The sequence below is a fragment of the Falco biarmicus genome, chromosome 16 (genome assembly GCF_023638135.1).
Source record: "Falco biarmicus isolate bFalBia1 chromosome 16, bFalBia1.pri, whole genome shotgun sequence".
Taxonomy (NCBI): domain Eukaryota; kingdom Metazoa; phylum Chordata; class Aves; order Falconiformes; family Falconidae; genus Falco; species Falco biarmicus.
In genome coordinates this window covers 2,662,689-2,675,383 of record NC_079303.1, presented here as the reverse complement: position 1 = coordinate 2,675,383, position 12,695 = coordinate 2,662,689, and the positions used below count along the sequence as shown (strand labels likewise).

The window sequence follows — 12,695 nt, the reverse complement described above, 5'->3', positions numbered from 1 at the left end:
GGAGAGGGTGGGATGCTCGAGGTGAGCAGGAGCTTCCCGGCGAGTGCAGCCGTGTCAGGGCAGCTGCCCTGTCCCCTGCCGCTGTCCCGAGTGCAGGGACAGCTCCAGGCTCCAGGCCTGCCCGAACCCAGGGCTGTTTGGGGACTTTACCTCACAACTTCTCGCAGCTGTAGTGATGCCGTGGTGCTGCCGGTGCCCGGGACAGACCCCCGCATGGGGGGCTGCGTCCCCCGGGCTCTGGGAGAGAGGATGGACCCGAGAAGGGCTCTGTCCCCTCTCAGGGTGGTGGTGTCTGACTTAAGAAGTGGCGCTTCCCTGTCTGCAGCTCGTGGTCCCATGTGTCCCGAGCAGCCTTTTTAAAATACTGATATTCCAAGGAGGGGTTGTGGGAGCAAATTAGTCGGTTTTATTTTATTTTCCTCCTCTTCAGGGTAGCAGATTTCCCTGGTGCAATAATTCCTTTAAAATCCGAAGGGGAAGAGTGCTGGGCTTCCCCTCCGTGTCGCAGGGCTGGTCGGTCCCAAACCTGCCCCTGCTGCCGCTCTCCGGCTCCTTGCCGTGCCTCAGTTTCCCTGCCCTCTGCCCGCCCAGCCCCTTCCCCTCCCTACCTCGCAGGGGTGTTATGAATTACCGTTTCTAAAGCACTTTGAAGCCCTCTTGGGGAAGGCACCAGAGAAGCGTGTGTGCTGGACCGAGGCCCGGGGGATTTGTCCTTCCAAAGCCCCCAGGGGCAGCCCCTGCTGTGGCCGGCATGCAGGACTCATCACCTGGGGAACTTTTTGCTCTTCCCTCCTCAGCAGTGTAACAACCCTCAAACTGAAATGTATATTTTTGCTAGAAGTACAAACCTCCAAGTGTTTTTAATAATATAAATAGTGTCCACAAACTGACTTGACTTTAAATAAATCTGAAGTAAATATTTAAGAACCTTTTTGCATCCGGCCTTTCTCTGGGGGATTTCTCTCGGCCCCTGGGGGGCTGCCCTTTGGGAGGGTTTCCATCAGAAGCGATGATTTTCCATCAGAGGCTGGATTTGCTGTGATTTCCAGGGATTTGCCACGACTCCCGGGTCTCTGTGCTTCCCAGGTCTTGTAGCTGCTGTGTTTTTTCCTGCCTGCTCTTGCCATCAAACCTAAAGGCAGCAAGAGCCGGTCGTGAGCAGGGTCCCAGCCTCAGAGCCCCCTGTCCCAAATTTTTGCCGTAGCCCTTGCTGCGGGGTGAAGCTGGGCAATGAGCTGAGCGGGGCCGTAGCCACCCCAAGGTGGGCAAGGATGGGCTCAGGGACAGCCCAGCCGTGTGCTGGCACCGGCCTCTGCTCTTGGCCGCGTCTGAGCACCCCAGGGTTTGCAGGGACCGGCTGCAGCCCGCCAGGCTGCCCTCTCTGCCCCCCGTCAGGGTGTCCAAGCACTTGGCACTTCCCCAAGCTGTGCCACTGCCCCAGCCTTCCCCATGCGGCTGGGGCCACAGAAAGCCCTGAAGGTCCCAGGTGGGGTGGGGGCAGCAGCAGGGTGAGGGTTGAGGTGCTGGGCCTGCCGGGCAGGTGACAATCACCCAGGTGGGCACCAGCTGCACCCACCAGCCCCTATCTGCTGGGGTTTAACCCGGCAGGCAGCGAAATGCCACGCAGCTGCCCTCTCGCTCCCCCCGCAGCGGGACGGGGGAGAGAACCCGAAAAAAGTAAAATTCATGGGCTCAGATAAAGACAATTTAATAGGACAGAAAAGGAAGGGACGGTAATAGTAATAATAGGAAGAAGACGAAGAGGAAGAAGAATTAGAACATGCAAAGCGAGGGATGCACAATGCAGTCGCTCACCACCCACCGACTGATGCCCAGCCAGTCCCTGAGCAGCGGCCCCCAGCCAGCTAATTTATATACTCAGCATATATATCATCATATGGTACAGAATATCTCTTCGGCCAGTTCGGACCAGCTGTCCCAACTGTGTCCCCTCCCAGTTTCTTGTGCCCCCCTGGCCTCCCTGCTGGCAGGGTAGTGTGAAGAGCTGCAAAGTCCTTGACTAGTGTAAACACCACATAGCAACAAGTAAAACATAGTGTGTTATCAATGTTATTGTCATCCTAAATCCCAAACACAGCACAGTACCGGCTACTAGGAGGAAAATTAACGCTATCGCAGCCGAAAACAGGACGCCACCCAAGGCCATAAATAGCCCTGGAGATCGCCCTGCCCTCTTGTCTGCTGGGGACGAGATGGAGCCAGGCTCGCTGGTGGCATCTGGGGTGTTAAGGGCCCGGGGGGACTGTCTGAGACCCCCGTGCAGGTAGGGCTTGGTGGGGGGGTGGCTGGGAGCAGCTTGGGGGGGGTGTGTAGGCTGGAGATGGGGCTGCAAGCCTTTCGCTGTGGGAGCAGAGTGGTTTGTGATGCCTTTGAACCCCACCCCCCCACCCCCTGCCATTTCCCATTTCTCCTGGAGGCTATGGGGCTGGGGGGAGCGCAGCCCGTGCGTCCGGCTGGCCCTCCTGCTGGAGCTGGGGGTCCCTGGCAGCGTGCTGGCTGGGCACCCCTCCCTGCCAGCCCCAAGCCAAGGGCTCCTGCCCCTTCCGTGCCCCCATGGGGAGCCAGAGCCTGCCCCGTACCCCTGGCTCGTCTCCATGCTCCGGGGGGAGCCCCCAGGCTCGTGGCCCTCGGCTGGCGCAGCCCTGGGCTTTGTTTGCTTTGCAATTAGCTGGGAAATAAGGCTGGATGGGGTGAGGAGAGCCCCGGCGCTCTGCTGGGCTCTGCCCTCGGTGGGAGCTCCGGTGCCCAGACACCAGCCTGGGGGCTCCGAAAATATGGCCCCATCCAGGCACCGCTGGTACCCGGGGGGTGGGGTGGCCGGCGGAGCGGGGCTGGAGGGGGGCTCTGAGCCCGGCCACGTGGCTTCTCCGACTGGCAGGAATTTTGCCCGCGGATCCTGCCGATGGGGCCAGAACTGCCGCTTCTCTCACGATAGAAAATCAGTCCAGATCTGCAGGTACTTCCAGAGCGGGTTTTGCAGCTATGGAGAGTGCTGCAGGTAAGGGGCGGCGAGGAGGGGGCCTGACGCCACGAGGATGGGCTTGGGAGCCAGGAGGTGTCATGCTGGGCTGACCCTCTGTCTGTCCCTGGGCTCCTCCAGCTACCAGCACATCCAGGATGACGCAGTGCCAGTGGGAACCCGCCATGGCCCCGTGCCCCCCGGCCGCTGGGGCTCGCAGCCTGGCAGTGTGCCCACAGCAGGGGGCGGGGGCTGGGGGGTAGCACGGCGCAGCTCGGCCCACCCTGTCCCCAGCGTGAGGCATGTGCCCTTCAAGTTGCCAAGCGCGGAGGTTAAGGAGAAAGAGAAAGACAAGAACATCTCAGCACCTGATAGTGCCCCCCGTGGGGCCATCAGCAGAGAATTTGTCCCTGCAGGAGCTCAGGGTGCTTCAGGTAGGTGCCCAGGGGACCGGCGGGGGCTGAGGATACCGGGGTGGTCGCAGCGGAGCATCCTGTGCATGTTTCTGCCCTTGACCCCAATCCCCCTCCCTCCGTCTCGGGGCAGGGCCCACCTGGGGCTGTGGAAAGCTCTTAACAGCTTTTTTTAGGGTGGGGACCTTAACTGCTAAGCCGCGATGATGGGGTGGGATGTGCTTTTCGCCTCTAAGAGCTCCCCTGCCTGCAGGCTCCCAGCCCCAAGGGCTGGGACTGGATCCAAACTCCTCCGACCCCAGAGAGGCAGTGGTGGAGACGGTGACACGGACTGACCCTGCCAAGGTAAGCTTGGGGGTCTCCTGTGGCTGGGGGGGTCCCATCGCCCCACATCAGTCCCCTAGGCCAGGGCAGTGATGGAGCTGGAGGGCTGCAATGCTGTGCCGCTCTGCTTGCAGGTCATGATGGAGCCGGGCGCTGCGGCAGCCCTGGTCCCCACTGCGGTGCTGAGGGCTCGGAGCGAGGCCGTGGTGTGCGGCATCTGCATGGACCGTGTGTATGAGAAGCCACTGCCAGAGGAGCGGCTCTTTGGGATCCTCCCGAACTGCAGCCACGCGTACTGCGTGGGCTGCATCCGCAAGTGGCGTCGCAGCCGGGACTTCCAGAGCATGGTCATCAAGTGAGTGGGGACGGGGATGTGCCACCCCTTCTGCACCCTGAAATTCTTCCTTGGGTCTGGTGATGTAGCTTTGGGATTGGAGTGACTTTCCTGTGGGAACAGGCTCTTGGGACTTGTGATGGAGACGGGGATGCTGGATGAGGCTGTGGTGGTGGGACCACCCATGTTCCTTGTTCCCTTTTTGGGACACCCGCCTGCACCCATTGCCTTCACCCAGGGCCTGCCCAGAGTGCCGGATCACCTCCAGTTACTACATCCCCAACAAATACTGGGTCTCGGATGCGGAGGAGAAGGAGAAGCTCATCAAAACCTTCAAGGCGCGGACAGGGTGAGTGTGTGGCACTGCAGGCTGCAGGCTCTGTGTTGCTCCAGGAGCCACGCACACAACTGTGCCTTGAATCCCACAGGAAAATCAGGTGCAAGTTCTTTGTCCAGAACTCTGGCCACTGCCCGTTCAAGTCAGACTGCATCTACCTGCATGAGGTGCCTGCCAGGCAGCCACTGCAGCGCAGGCAGCGGTGGCCGAGGATGCCCGCTGTAAGTGGGACAGCATGTGCTGGGGGGCTGGGGCACGGCACGGCCGTGTAACACCGCCGGAGGCCGGGCCTCATCCCCCCTCCTGTGCTGCAGGTGTTCAGCCCTTCTCCCTCAGAGAGCTCTGATGAGGATGAGGAGCTCTGCGTGCTGGAGTGGGCACTCACCCTGGCCCTGACGGAGACAGACGTGCTGCTTGAGTTAAGGCCATGAGATGCTCTTCACACACTTCAGCGACTCCAACTAAGCCACAGGGTGTCCCCTGGGCCCGGGGGCTTCCCGTGGCGAGGAAATGTTTTCTGGGAGGGGGAAGCATCTGCTTTTGATGTGTTTAGCTGCTGCTGGTGTTGGTTTAGGGGGGGGGTCCAGGCATGGAGTGGGGTGGGATGGGGAAATAATGTGGCTGTACCAATGGCTGAACGCTCAGCAGGTCCCACATCCCTGCTCCCCCCAGGGAGCTGGGGGTGACAGAGCTGCAGGGGTCTCAGGGCAGTGGGGCACAGCCCCCCCTTATCCGGCCTTCACCTCCTTAGCCGTGCTCTGCACCCCTGGGAGACCTCACAGGAGCTGGGGTGGTGGGCTGGGGGACAGTGGGGGTTTTTAATGCACACGGGCCCGCGGCTGGGGGAGCTGGACAGCTGGGGGTGAATATTTTAAACTGCTTTTAGCCAAATCTGGGAATAATGAAATAAAATGGACTGTGTAACATCAGGCTGCCTGGGGGCTCTCCTTCCGCGGGGGGAGGGGGGCTGAGGGGATACCCCCGCGGGGGTTGGAGCAGGGGGGATGTTAGGGTTTGGCTTTAAGGATTTATTTGCATAATATATAAATATTGCATGCCGGGTTGATTTGCATACTCGGCGCGCTTTTCCAGCGGGGCGTGGCCGGAAGCGCGCGGCGCCTGTTCCGGGGGTGGTGCGCGAGGGTCCCGGGGCACCGGTACCGGGCAGCCCCCGGGGCGGGGGGGGGAACAGCGGGCGCCCTCCGCTCCCCGCCGCCTTGTCCCCGCCGCCTTGTCCCCGCCGCCTTGTCCCCGCCGCCTTGTCCCCGCCGCCTTGTCCCCGCCGCCTTGTCCCCGCCGCCTTGTCCCCGCGGTGAGTGCCTGCCCGCTGCGGGCCCCCCCGCGGGCGGCCGGCTGGCTGTGCCCCGCCTGGTTTGCCGGCGGACGGGAGCGGGTCACCGGGGCACGGTGATAATAACGGGGTCAGCGTGGCTGTGGGTGCCGGGGCGGGGGGGTTAGGGCTGGTCTGTTCCTGGAGGAGGGGGACGGAGGGGGTGGGGGGTTCCTTCTCGCCCCACCCCCCACCCCGGGAGCTGGTGGTGGGGAGCTGGGAGCGAAGTGGTTTTGGAGGACTTGGAGGAGCTCCCGGTGCTCTGGCCTGGCTGCGGCCCCCGGGAATGCTCCTGCATCGCCCCCGGTGAGGAGGGTAAGCACGGACCCCGCTGCGAGCAGGGAAGGGCAGCCCCAAAACTGCAGCTGGTGAGGGAGGACCGTGGGGTTTGCTCCGGAGCACGGCTGGCCAGGTCCTGGATGCGCGGAATCTCCCTGCGCCCCTCTCGGTGTGACCCGTGTCAGGCGCTCCCCAATTTTCTTGCAGGCGGCTGCGAAGCCCCCGGAGCAGCGATGGAGCCCCCCTGGCTGCGGAGCTTCGACAAGCCGTGCCGCCTCCTGCTCCACACGCTTGCCTCCGGCTCCTCCGGGACGCTGGCTGCCCTCCGAATGCTGCAGCGGGGCCAGGCCCACGAGGGAGCGGGGCAGGCGTTTCCCTGGCAGCCCTTCATCGCAGCCCTGTGTGCTGAGGAGCCCACGCTGGAGGGGCCGGAGGAGGCCCTGGCTCTGTGAGTCAGCCGCGTTTCCAAAACGTGGTGTTTTGGGGGGGGGGTGGGGGTGGGTGGCACGGCGAGTGCCCGATTCAGCACTGTGCATCCTCTCCCCCCCGATGCAGCAGTCCGTAGGGGAAGTCAGGATCGGAGCAGGGACCTGCCGGTCTTCCAGCTTGTGTCTGCAAAAGCTGGTGAAGCCATTTGCTGCCTCCTCTGGCTTCCCAGTCCCATTATACCCTGCGCCGTGGGGCAGGTTGGCAATAAGGAGTTGGGGATTTGCTCTGACGCCCTGCCTCTCCCTTTTCTCCCTTTATCCAGTAAGCCACGGCTGCTGCTGCTTCCCGTCATGTGCCAGAGAAACCTCTTCTCCCTGCTCCTCGTGGTGCGAGCCATGGTGCCAGGGGGCTGCCTGGGCCAGCTGCTCCAGGCTGTGGAGCAGGATTCCCATGTGGATCCCTGGGTGCGGGCACTGGGGGATCTGCTCCAGCAGGGACCAAGGGGAGAGGAGCGCTCCCCACCTCCCACTCCCTTGTCTTCTGTGTGCCAGCAGCAGCTTAGCTGCCTGTGCCAGAAAATCACCCAGAACAAACCAGAGGGGCAAAGAAAACTGAACTGGTGCTTCAGCAAGCAGCCCGGTGCCGCTGGGGATGTGGCTGAAACTATGCTTCAAGATGGGAAGCACAAGAAAGTGTTGGAGGAGAGCCTGGATTTGGACAGGGAGAGAGAGGGAAAGGGGTTGCTTCTGGAGGAGGTGGTGTTTGACCCCCCGGGAGCCCAGGAGGCTGGGGATGTGGCAGGGATGGAAGAGGAGGTACCTGCGGAGCCTTCAGGGGACGGATCTGCTCAGAACCTGGATGGAGCTGCTCTGGAAAGCTCGGAGCAGGATGCAGCCGGGGAGCCCAGGAAGATTCCCCAGGCAGAGCTGGCAGCAGAGGTCCAGTCCTTTCTCCAGGTACTGGGCAGGGTTTCCTTCCCCCTTCCAGCCAGGGAGCCTTTACAGTCTGGTTTCTATTCCGTTGTCTCATTTTCCTCAGATGCATGGACAGAGGCTGAAAATGCTGCTGCAGAAGGAGTCTGACGTAAGTGGTTACTCCTGTCTCTCTGCTGGAGCTGATGGTATAAAGGGGTTCACGCCACGGCCTCCAGAAGGGGTGGGAGACAGGTGGCTTTCACAGGGAAGACTGGAGGGGGATACAAAGCCCCACTGCCACCTCCTCTGGGCTCAGGTACTGCTTGCCTCCGCCTCCCAGGGATGTGCGATGTGATGGGCGGCCTGTGGGGTCAGCGCTGGCCAAAGCAGGGGGTGGTAGGAAAGAGAAAAGCCCTGGAGCTGTATTTTGTGAGTTGCTTTATTTGTTGTATTGCCCAATACTGTGTTTTTCTCCAGCGCTCAGATCTGAGCATCCCGCTGGAGGTGTACGTCCTGAACAGCTGCTCTCCCAGCCAGGTGAGCTTCATCATCCTTGCTGCAACTGCCATGGAGGGCCTGCTGCTGTCCCTAATGTCCCTGTGCCTTCTGCTGTCCCCAGCTTGAGGGGCTGTGCTCCTTCCTCCAGCTCTCCATGTGCCCGGAGCACCTCCTGGTGCGTTTCTGCAGCTGGCTGTTAGCTCTCACCCCCAACCTCAGCTACACCAGCGCGGCCGTCTTGGCAGAGCAGCTCTTCCTCAGGCGAGTAAGTGTGAGGGCAGCAGAGGCTTCCTGCACCCCATTTTCCTCACCACCATCCCCATCTCCTGCCTTTTCTGTCCCTAGGTCCTGTCCCTCACCCAGCCACCCTCCCGTCACCTCATGGCTGCCCTCGCTTCATTTTGCTCCAAGTATTCCCAGCCCTTCTGTGAAGTCCTGGTGGCTGCGGTCCTACGGGAGCCTGGGGAAGGTGCGATGGGCTCGCAGGAGGCACGGCTGCTTCTGGAAGCAGCTGGGGGAGCTGAACAGGGGCCATGGGCTGCATCCAGCAAGAAGGGAAGCCCCAACTGTAGAGTGCTGTCTCCTGGGAGGCATTTATCACCCAAAACGTGTTAGGAATCATGGAGGAATGGTGCTGGTTTTATCTGGGCAGGGAAACACTTGGGAGTTTGCGTGGGAGACGGGTTTACAAATGCCTGAGATGGAGAGGGAGGAGAGGCTAGGCTGGTTTCTCAGCACCAGTTCCCCCAGAGGACAGCGGCCATCCCTTCATGGAATAGAGGGTTCCTGACAGCTTCTAATGCTGGGGCCAGAACTGCCCCAGGGTGGCTCTGCTGGCATGAGAAGAGGGTCCTGTGTGAATCCCTGCCATAGCAGCATCCCCTTTTCCTAGGGACTGGTGCTAATTAAACCCTTGCTGCAGACAGGCAAAGGAAGCTGGATTATCCTGAGTAGTTTTTGGGTGTCCTGACTGGGATGTACCTCTGTGTGAAGGGGTGCCAGGAAGAGTTGGACACATCCCTATGGATTTGGCAGCTTCTGGAGACTCTCCTCCCTCTTCTTCGCTCTTGCAGGTGCTGAGCAGACCAAGCTGGTGTGCGAGCTTGTGGAGGAGTGCCTGGAGCCAGACTGTGTACGACTGGTGCTAAGGTAAGAGATTACAGGGACAACAGCTCTGCTTCAGCTTTTGTGCCTGTCTTGATGGGTCTGGCTGGCTCCAGCCACTCAGGAGCACCAGCGAGGCCGTGTGAGCATCACATCTCCTCTTCACCGTCCTTTGCAGCCAAGTCCTAGAGATGCCTTTGACAGAGAAGCTCCTGCCAGTGCTGCAGGCTGTGCTGGAGCGGCAGGTGAGGGGATCTCGAGGATCCCCCTTGTCCCCCTGTGTTTCTTTGCTGGCTCCAGCAGCGCTAGAGCAAGGACCAGCTCTCCTCTCCATTCGTGGCTCTTCCAGGAGGTGCTGCCCCCCGAGCCCTTTGAACTCCTGGTCCTGACTCTGTGCCGGCAGGCCCCAGTCTTTGCCACGTCACTGAATTATGCCAAGCTGGTGACAGCCATGCTCACCATGTACCAAAGCCAGGTAAGACCAGGCTTGGGTCCTGCAGATCAGCTGGTAAAGCTGACCCAGGGCCCGGCCCAGGGGTCTCGGGTGGGCTCCTGGCAGCACAGCTCTCTGAGCTCCTTGCTTCTGTCTGTCCCAGGTCACCCCAGCCCACCGGAGCAGTCTGGCTGCTGCTCTGGATCAGAGCAATGCGGCCCTGAAGAAATCACTGCAGGCCATTCTGGAAGGAGCCAGGTGAGGTAGATGCGGGGCTGGGGGGGTCTCTCATGGGGGGTGGCAGCCTCTGCATTCCTTGTCTACCCCAGGCAGTGGGAAACTGAGTGCCAGCAGCAGCTGTGCCAGTGTGTGTTTGGCGGTGGGTTCCCCTTTTCTTGATTTCTCTCCTCTTTCTGTCTCCTCCTCCCAGGTGAGCGCCAGAGGGAACTGCAAGATAATAGCTTCCTTGGGCAGAGGATGCTTGCAGGGTGGTGGTAGCTGCAGCCCAGTCCCTCACTGGGGCTCACCACCAGCGTGATGGAGACGCAGCAACGTGGGCTGCTGCACACACAACCCCCATGCCTCAGCCCAGGGCCTTGCAGGTACCTCAGGCTCAGCCAGCCTGGTTTGAGGTGGGCTATCGCTGAGCAACGCCATCCCAGCCCCACACACGCCCCCAGGCTTGAAGATGAGGGTTTTCTTGGTTAAACAATGAATATCTTTCCAGTCATCTCCGCCTTTGGACTGGCTGTGGGCTGTGAGAGTCTGCCACCACAGGCACCTTGCCACACTCAAGATGGCGCCTCCCGCCTTCCCGCCCTGCCACGCTCAAGATGGCGCCTCCCCGCGTGTCCCAAGATGGCGGCAGAGGGGGGCCGGCAGCTCAGCTCGCCCAGCTCCGGCCCCGTGGGCACCCCGCAGCCCAGCTCACCCCCACATCACGCAGGGCCCATGAGTGGGAGGGGTGGCTAGGCACATAAAGATGGTTTGTGCCCCAAACGTGGCTTTATTTTAAGTGGGAAAACAAACAGTCGTTAGTTTTGCATTGTCAATGGGGTAGCGTTGCCTGAAGTGGGGCTGCAGCGAGCCGGGGCCCCTCAGAGAGTCGAGGGTGCCTGTTCTCCCTGCGTGTTCTGTTATAAGAAGGGGTTTGTGTCTCCGTGCCCCCTCAGCGGGCGGCCGGGGGCTGTGGAGATGCTGAAACCCTTCGCTGCCAGGTGCCCTTGGCCATGGTGAGCGGGCTGGGCGAGGCCATGGCTCCTGCCTGGTAGCTTGTAAATCTGAAGAGCTTGACTCCTGTGCCTTATTGCTGTGGTTTGCAGGTGACCTGGCTTGTTTTAACCAACACAAATCTGCATCCTGGCTAAAAGCGGAGCAGCAGGGCTGCAGTGTTTCCCGTGTACCCGCGCCCTTGTCTTGTTCCTCACGCTGAGGAGCGCCATGCCTACCCGGCCTCAGCTCTCCCTGAAGCGGCTGCTCCAGCTCTGCACGAGCTGGCATGCCGCCCCTTCTCCTCGCTCACAGCCCGATGGCCCAGGTGAAGAATCATCTTGTCCAAAACCTTTATATTTGAAAGTGTTTTTCCAATGTTGTGGCCTGGAGCACCTGGCAGGCACCATTGCCCAGTGCAGCTCACAGGCCCTTAGTTCTTACTGCCCTGAACACGTTGCTGAATGGAGACAGAAATTAATTTGAGGCTCTTGGAAGGTGATAATTGTGGACCAGGCATAATTGACCGTTGTGATTTTATCCTGGCTCAAAGGAGCCAAGGCACAAGTGGTATGTTTTGCACGCGTCAGCGTTTCTCTGGTGGCTAAGCTGATTTCTGGGTGGTGCAGCTGTGATCTGCTGGGTCGTTTATCTGATCTGCTGGGATTTACAGCTCTTGGGCTGCAAGAAAACAGGATTTAGATGAAGAGCTGGTTAACTTGAATTTTCTGCTTTAAATTTGCCTTTTTTTCCCTGTTCTGCCAGGGCCTGCGAGGGGCCCTGCAGTGTGTGTCATGTTTCTGGTTCTCAATGCGGTGATGATGATGGTTCCCACTGCGAGGTGCTTAGGGATATGCTAATAAAAAGTAGTTCTGTAGCATTACTGTTTCCAAATTTCTATCCTCTATCCTTGAAAACACCCACTGGAAACCTCACCTGGACACCTTCTGGTCAGAGGACTGGAAAGATGAGGATGGGAGAGGGTGGATGGCTCTGAGGGAGGTAGTGCTAGAGTTTTAACGGGGGTTTTGAAGCATTGCATACTTCAGGAACTATTTAAAAATGCATATACATTTACATCTACAAAGGGAGAAGATGGATTAAAACATGTAGGTGTGACATGTGCCTGCTTCAAGTTTGCTCATTAATGTTTATATCCAGCCAGAGGAATGACACTGAAGCATTAAGCGATGCTCTTAACACCGAGAGCACTCTTTTCTCTACGGTAAGAATCTCGAGCTATTTTAGGTGACAGTGGACTGATGAGGCTTCAAAGTCTACGTTAGCTGGAGGAAAGAAACCTCCAGGGAGCCAAATTGTTGATGTATTTGCATACCAGTGAGTTAGTGGTTGACTCTATTGAAGCTATTGTAGGGCTGCCCAAAATATGACATAAATAGAAATTGTGCCCTGATCATCAGGGTCTGAGCCTGCTGTTCTGGCTTTATTAGGTAGCAGACTGTGGTCTTTGCACTTTCCCTGCAAAGCTTGTACCAAGTGACCTCGGTGTCATTGTCCCTGGTGCTTTGACTGCAGCTGTCGGTCATGTGAAGGTGACCAAGGACAAACTCGTCTCCAAAATTCACCTGCTCATCAGCTTCCTGGTGTCTTTGCTAAAGAAGAGCTGGGAGAACACGTGCTGTGTATATCCAGAGCACCCTTGGGGAAGCCCTGGCATCCTTGTGGACTGGGCAGCAATAAAGGGTTTGAAATCTGGCCATGGTGTACATCTGCTCCCTGATGGATGTTTGGTTTTGTAACTGCTTACTGGTTTCTTTAGGCAACAGTTTCATTTTGACAGGCTGTTCTTGGCTGCTACGTGCTGTATGCAGCTTACACTTCCAACTCATCTGGATGTACTGGGAGCTGTGTTTTGGGCCAGCCTACGTGGTTTTTGCAAAGAAACAGTAGTCAGGCAGGAATCGGCTTTGCAGATTTCAAGGGGGGTTCCTGTTCTGCTGGAAAGCATTATGCTGGCTCATGGCAAGAGCCGCCTTAGCCCTGTTTTTGCTCTTGGCTGCAGCTTATCATGTACCGTAGATTCCTCTGGAGTATACGTGTAAGATAACAGTCACGTTAGGAGAATTGGAAGCAAACCCTGCAGACGCTAG

The 12,695-nt window shown here is 59.2% G+C and overlaps 2 protein-coding genes across 7 annotated transcripts; both read left to right on the top strand.

Moving 5' to 3' along the window:
• Positions 1-2,169: 2,169 nt before the first annotated feature.
• On the top strand, positions 2,170-5,181 carry LOC130159686 (E3 ubiquitin-protein ligase makorin-2-like). Its single transcript, XM_056361562.1, has 8 exons — positions 2,170-2,284; positions 2,900-3,019; positions 3,122-3,414; positions 3,647-3,738; positions 3,852-4,072; positions 4,290-4,400; positions 4,480-4,609; positions 4,703-5,181. The coding sequence occupies exons 1-8, from the start codon at positions 2,214-2,216 to the stop codon at positions 4,817-4,819; spliced, it is 1,155 nt and encodes a 384-aa protein (XP_056217537.1). The 5' UTR covers positions 2,170-2,213; the 3' UTR covers positions 4,820-5,181.
• A 504-nt stretch (positions 5,182-5,685) lies between these two features.
• On the top strand, positions 5,686-11,464 carry FANCE (FA complementation group E). 6 transcript variants are annotated; one of them, XM_056361559.1, is made up of 12 exons: positions 5,686-5,700; positions 6,205-6,445; positions 6,749-7,382; positions 7,465-7,509; positions 7,818-7,877; positions 7,960-8,103; positions 8,184-8,307; positions 8,912-8,987; positions 9,121-9,187; positions 9,292-9,417; positions 9,539-9,638; positions 9,811-11,464. In XM_056361559.1, exons 2-11 carry the CDS (start codon positions 6,231-6,233, stop codon positions 9,635-9,637), a joined length of 1,590 nt encoding a protein of 529 aa, XP_056217534.1. In that variant the 5' UTR covers positions 5,686-5,700; positions 6,205-6,230; the 3' UTR covers position 9,638; positions 9,811-11,464. The 6 variants fall into 6 exon arrangements, with proteins under 6 accessions (XP_056217534.1, XP_056217532.1, XP_056217531.1 ...); XM_056361557.1 differs by lacking the exon at positions 5,686-5,700 and having other exon boundaries at positions 5,904-6,445; positions 7,987-8,103; XM_056361556.1 differs by lacking the exon at positions 5,686-5,700 and having other exon boundaries at positions 5,905-6,445; positions 10,698-11,464.
• The last annotated feature ends 1,231 nt before the right edge of the window (positions 11,465-12,695 follow it).

What these genes read in the sequence shown, in the direction of transcription:
- LOC130159686 (XM_056361562.1), top strand. Translation starts at nt 2,214, where the DNA reads ATGGAGCCAGGCTCGCTGGTGGCATCTGGGGTGTTAAGGGCCCGGGGG. An exon ending in AGCTATGGAGAGTGCTGCAG is followed by an intron (nt 3,020 to 3,121) that starts GTAAGGGGCGGC and finishes GGGCTCCTCCAG; the next exon opens with CTACCAGCACATCCAGGATG. An exon ending in AGGAGCTCAGGGTGCTTCAG is followed by an intron (nt 3,415 to 3,646) that starts GTAGGTGCCCAG and finishes CCCTGCCTGCAG; the next exon opens with GCTCCCAGCCCCAAGGGCTG.
- FANCE (XM_056361556.1), top strand. Translation starts at nt 6,138, where the DNA reads ATGCGCGGAATCTCCCTGCGCCCCTCTCGGTGTGACCCGTGTCAGGCG. An exon ending in CCGGAGGAGGCCCTGGCTCT is followed by an intron (nt 6,446 to 6,748) that starts GTGAGTCAGCCG and finishes CCCTTTATCCAG; the next exon opens with TAAGCCACGGCTGCTGCTGC. An exon ending in ACAGCTGCTCTCCCAGCCAG is followed by an intron (nt 7,878 to 7,959) that starts GTGAGCTTCATC and finishes TGCTGTCCCCAG; the next exon opens with CTTGAGGGGCTGTGCTCCTT.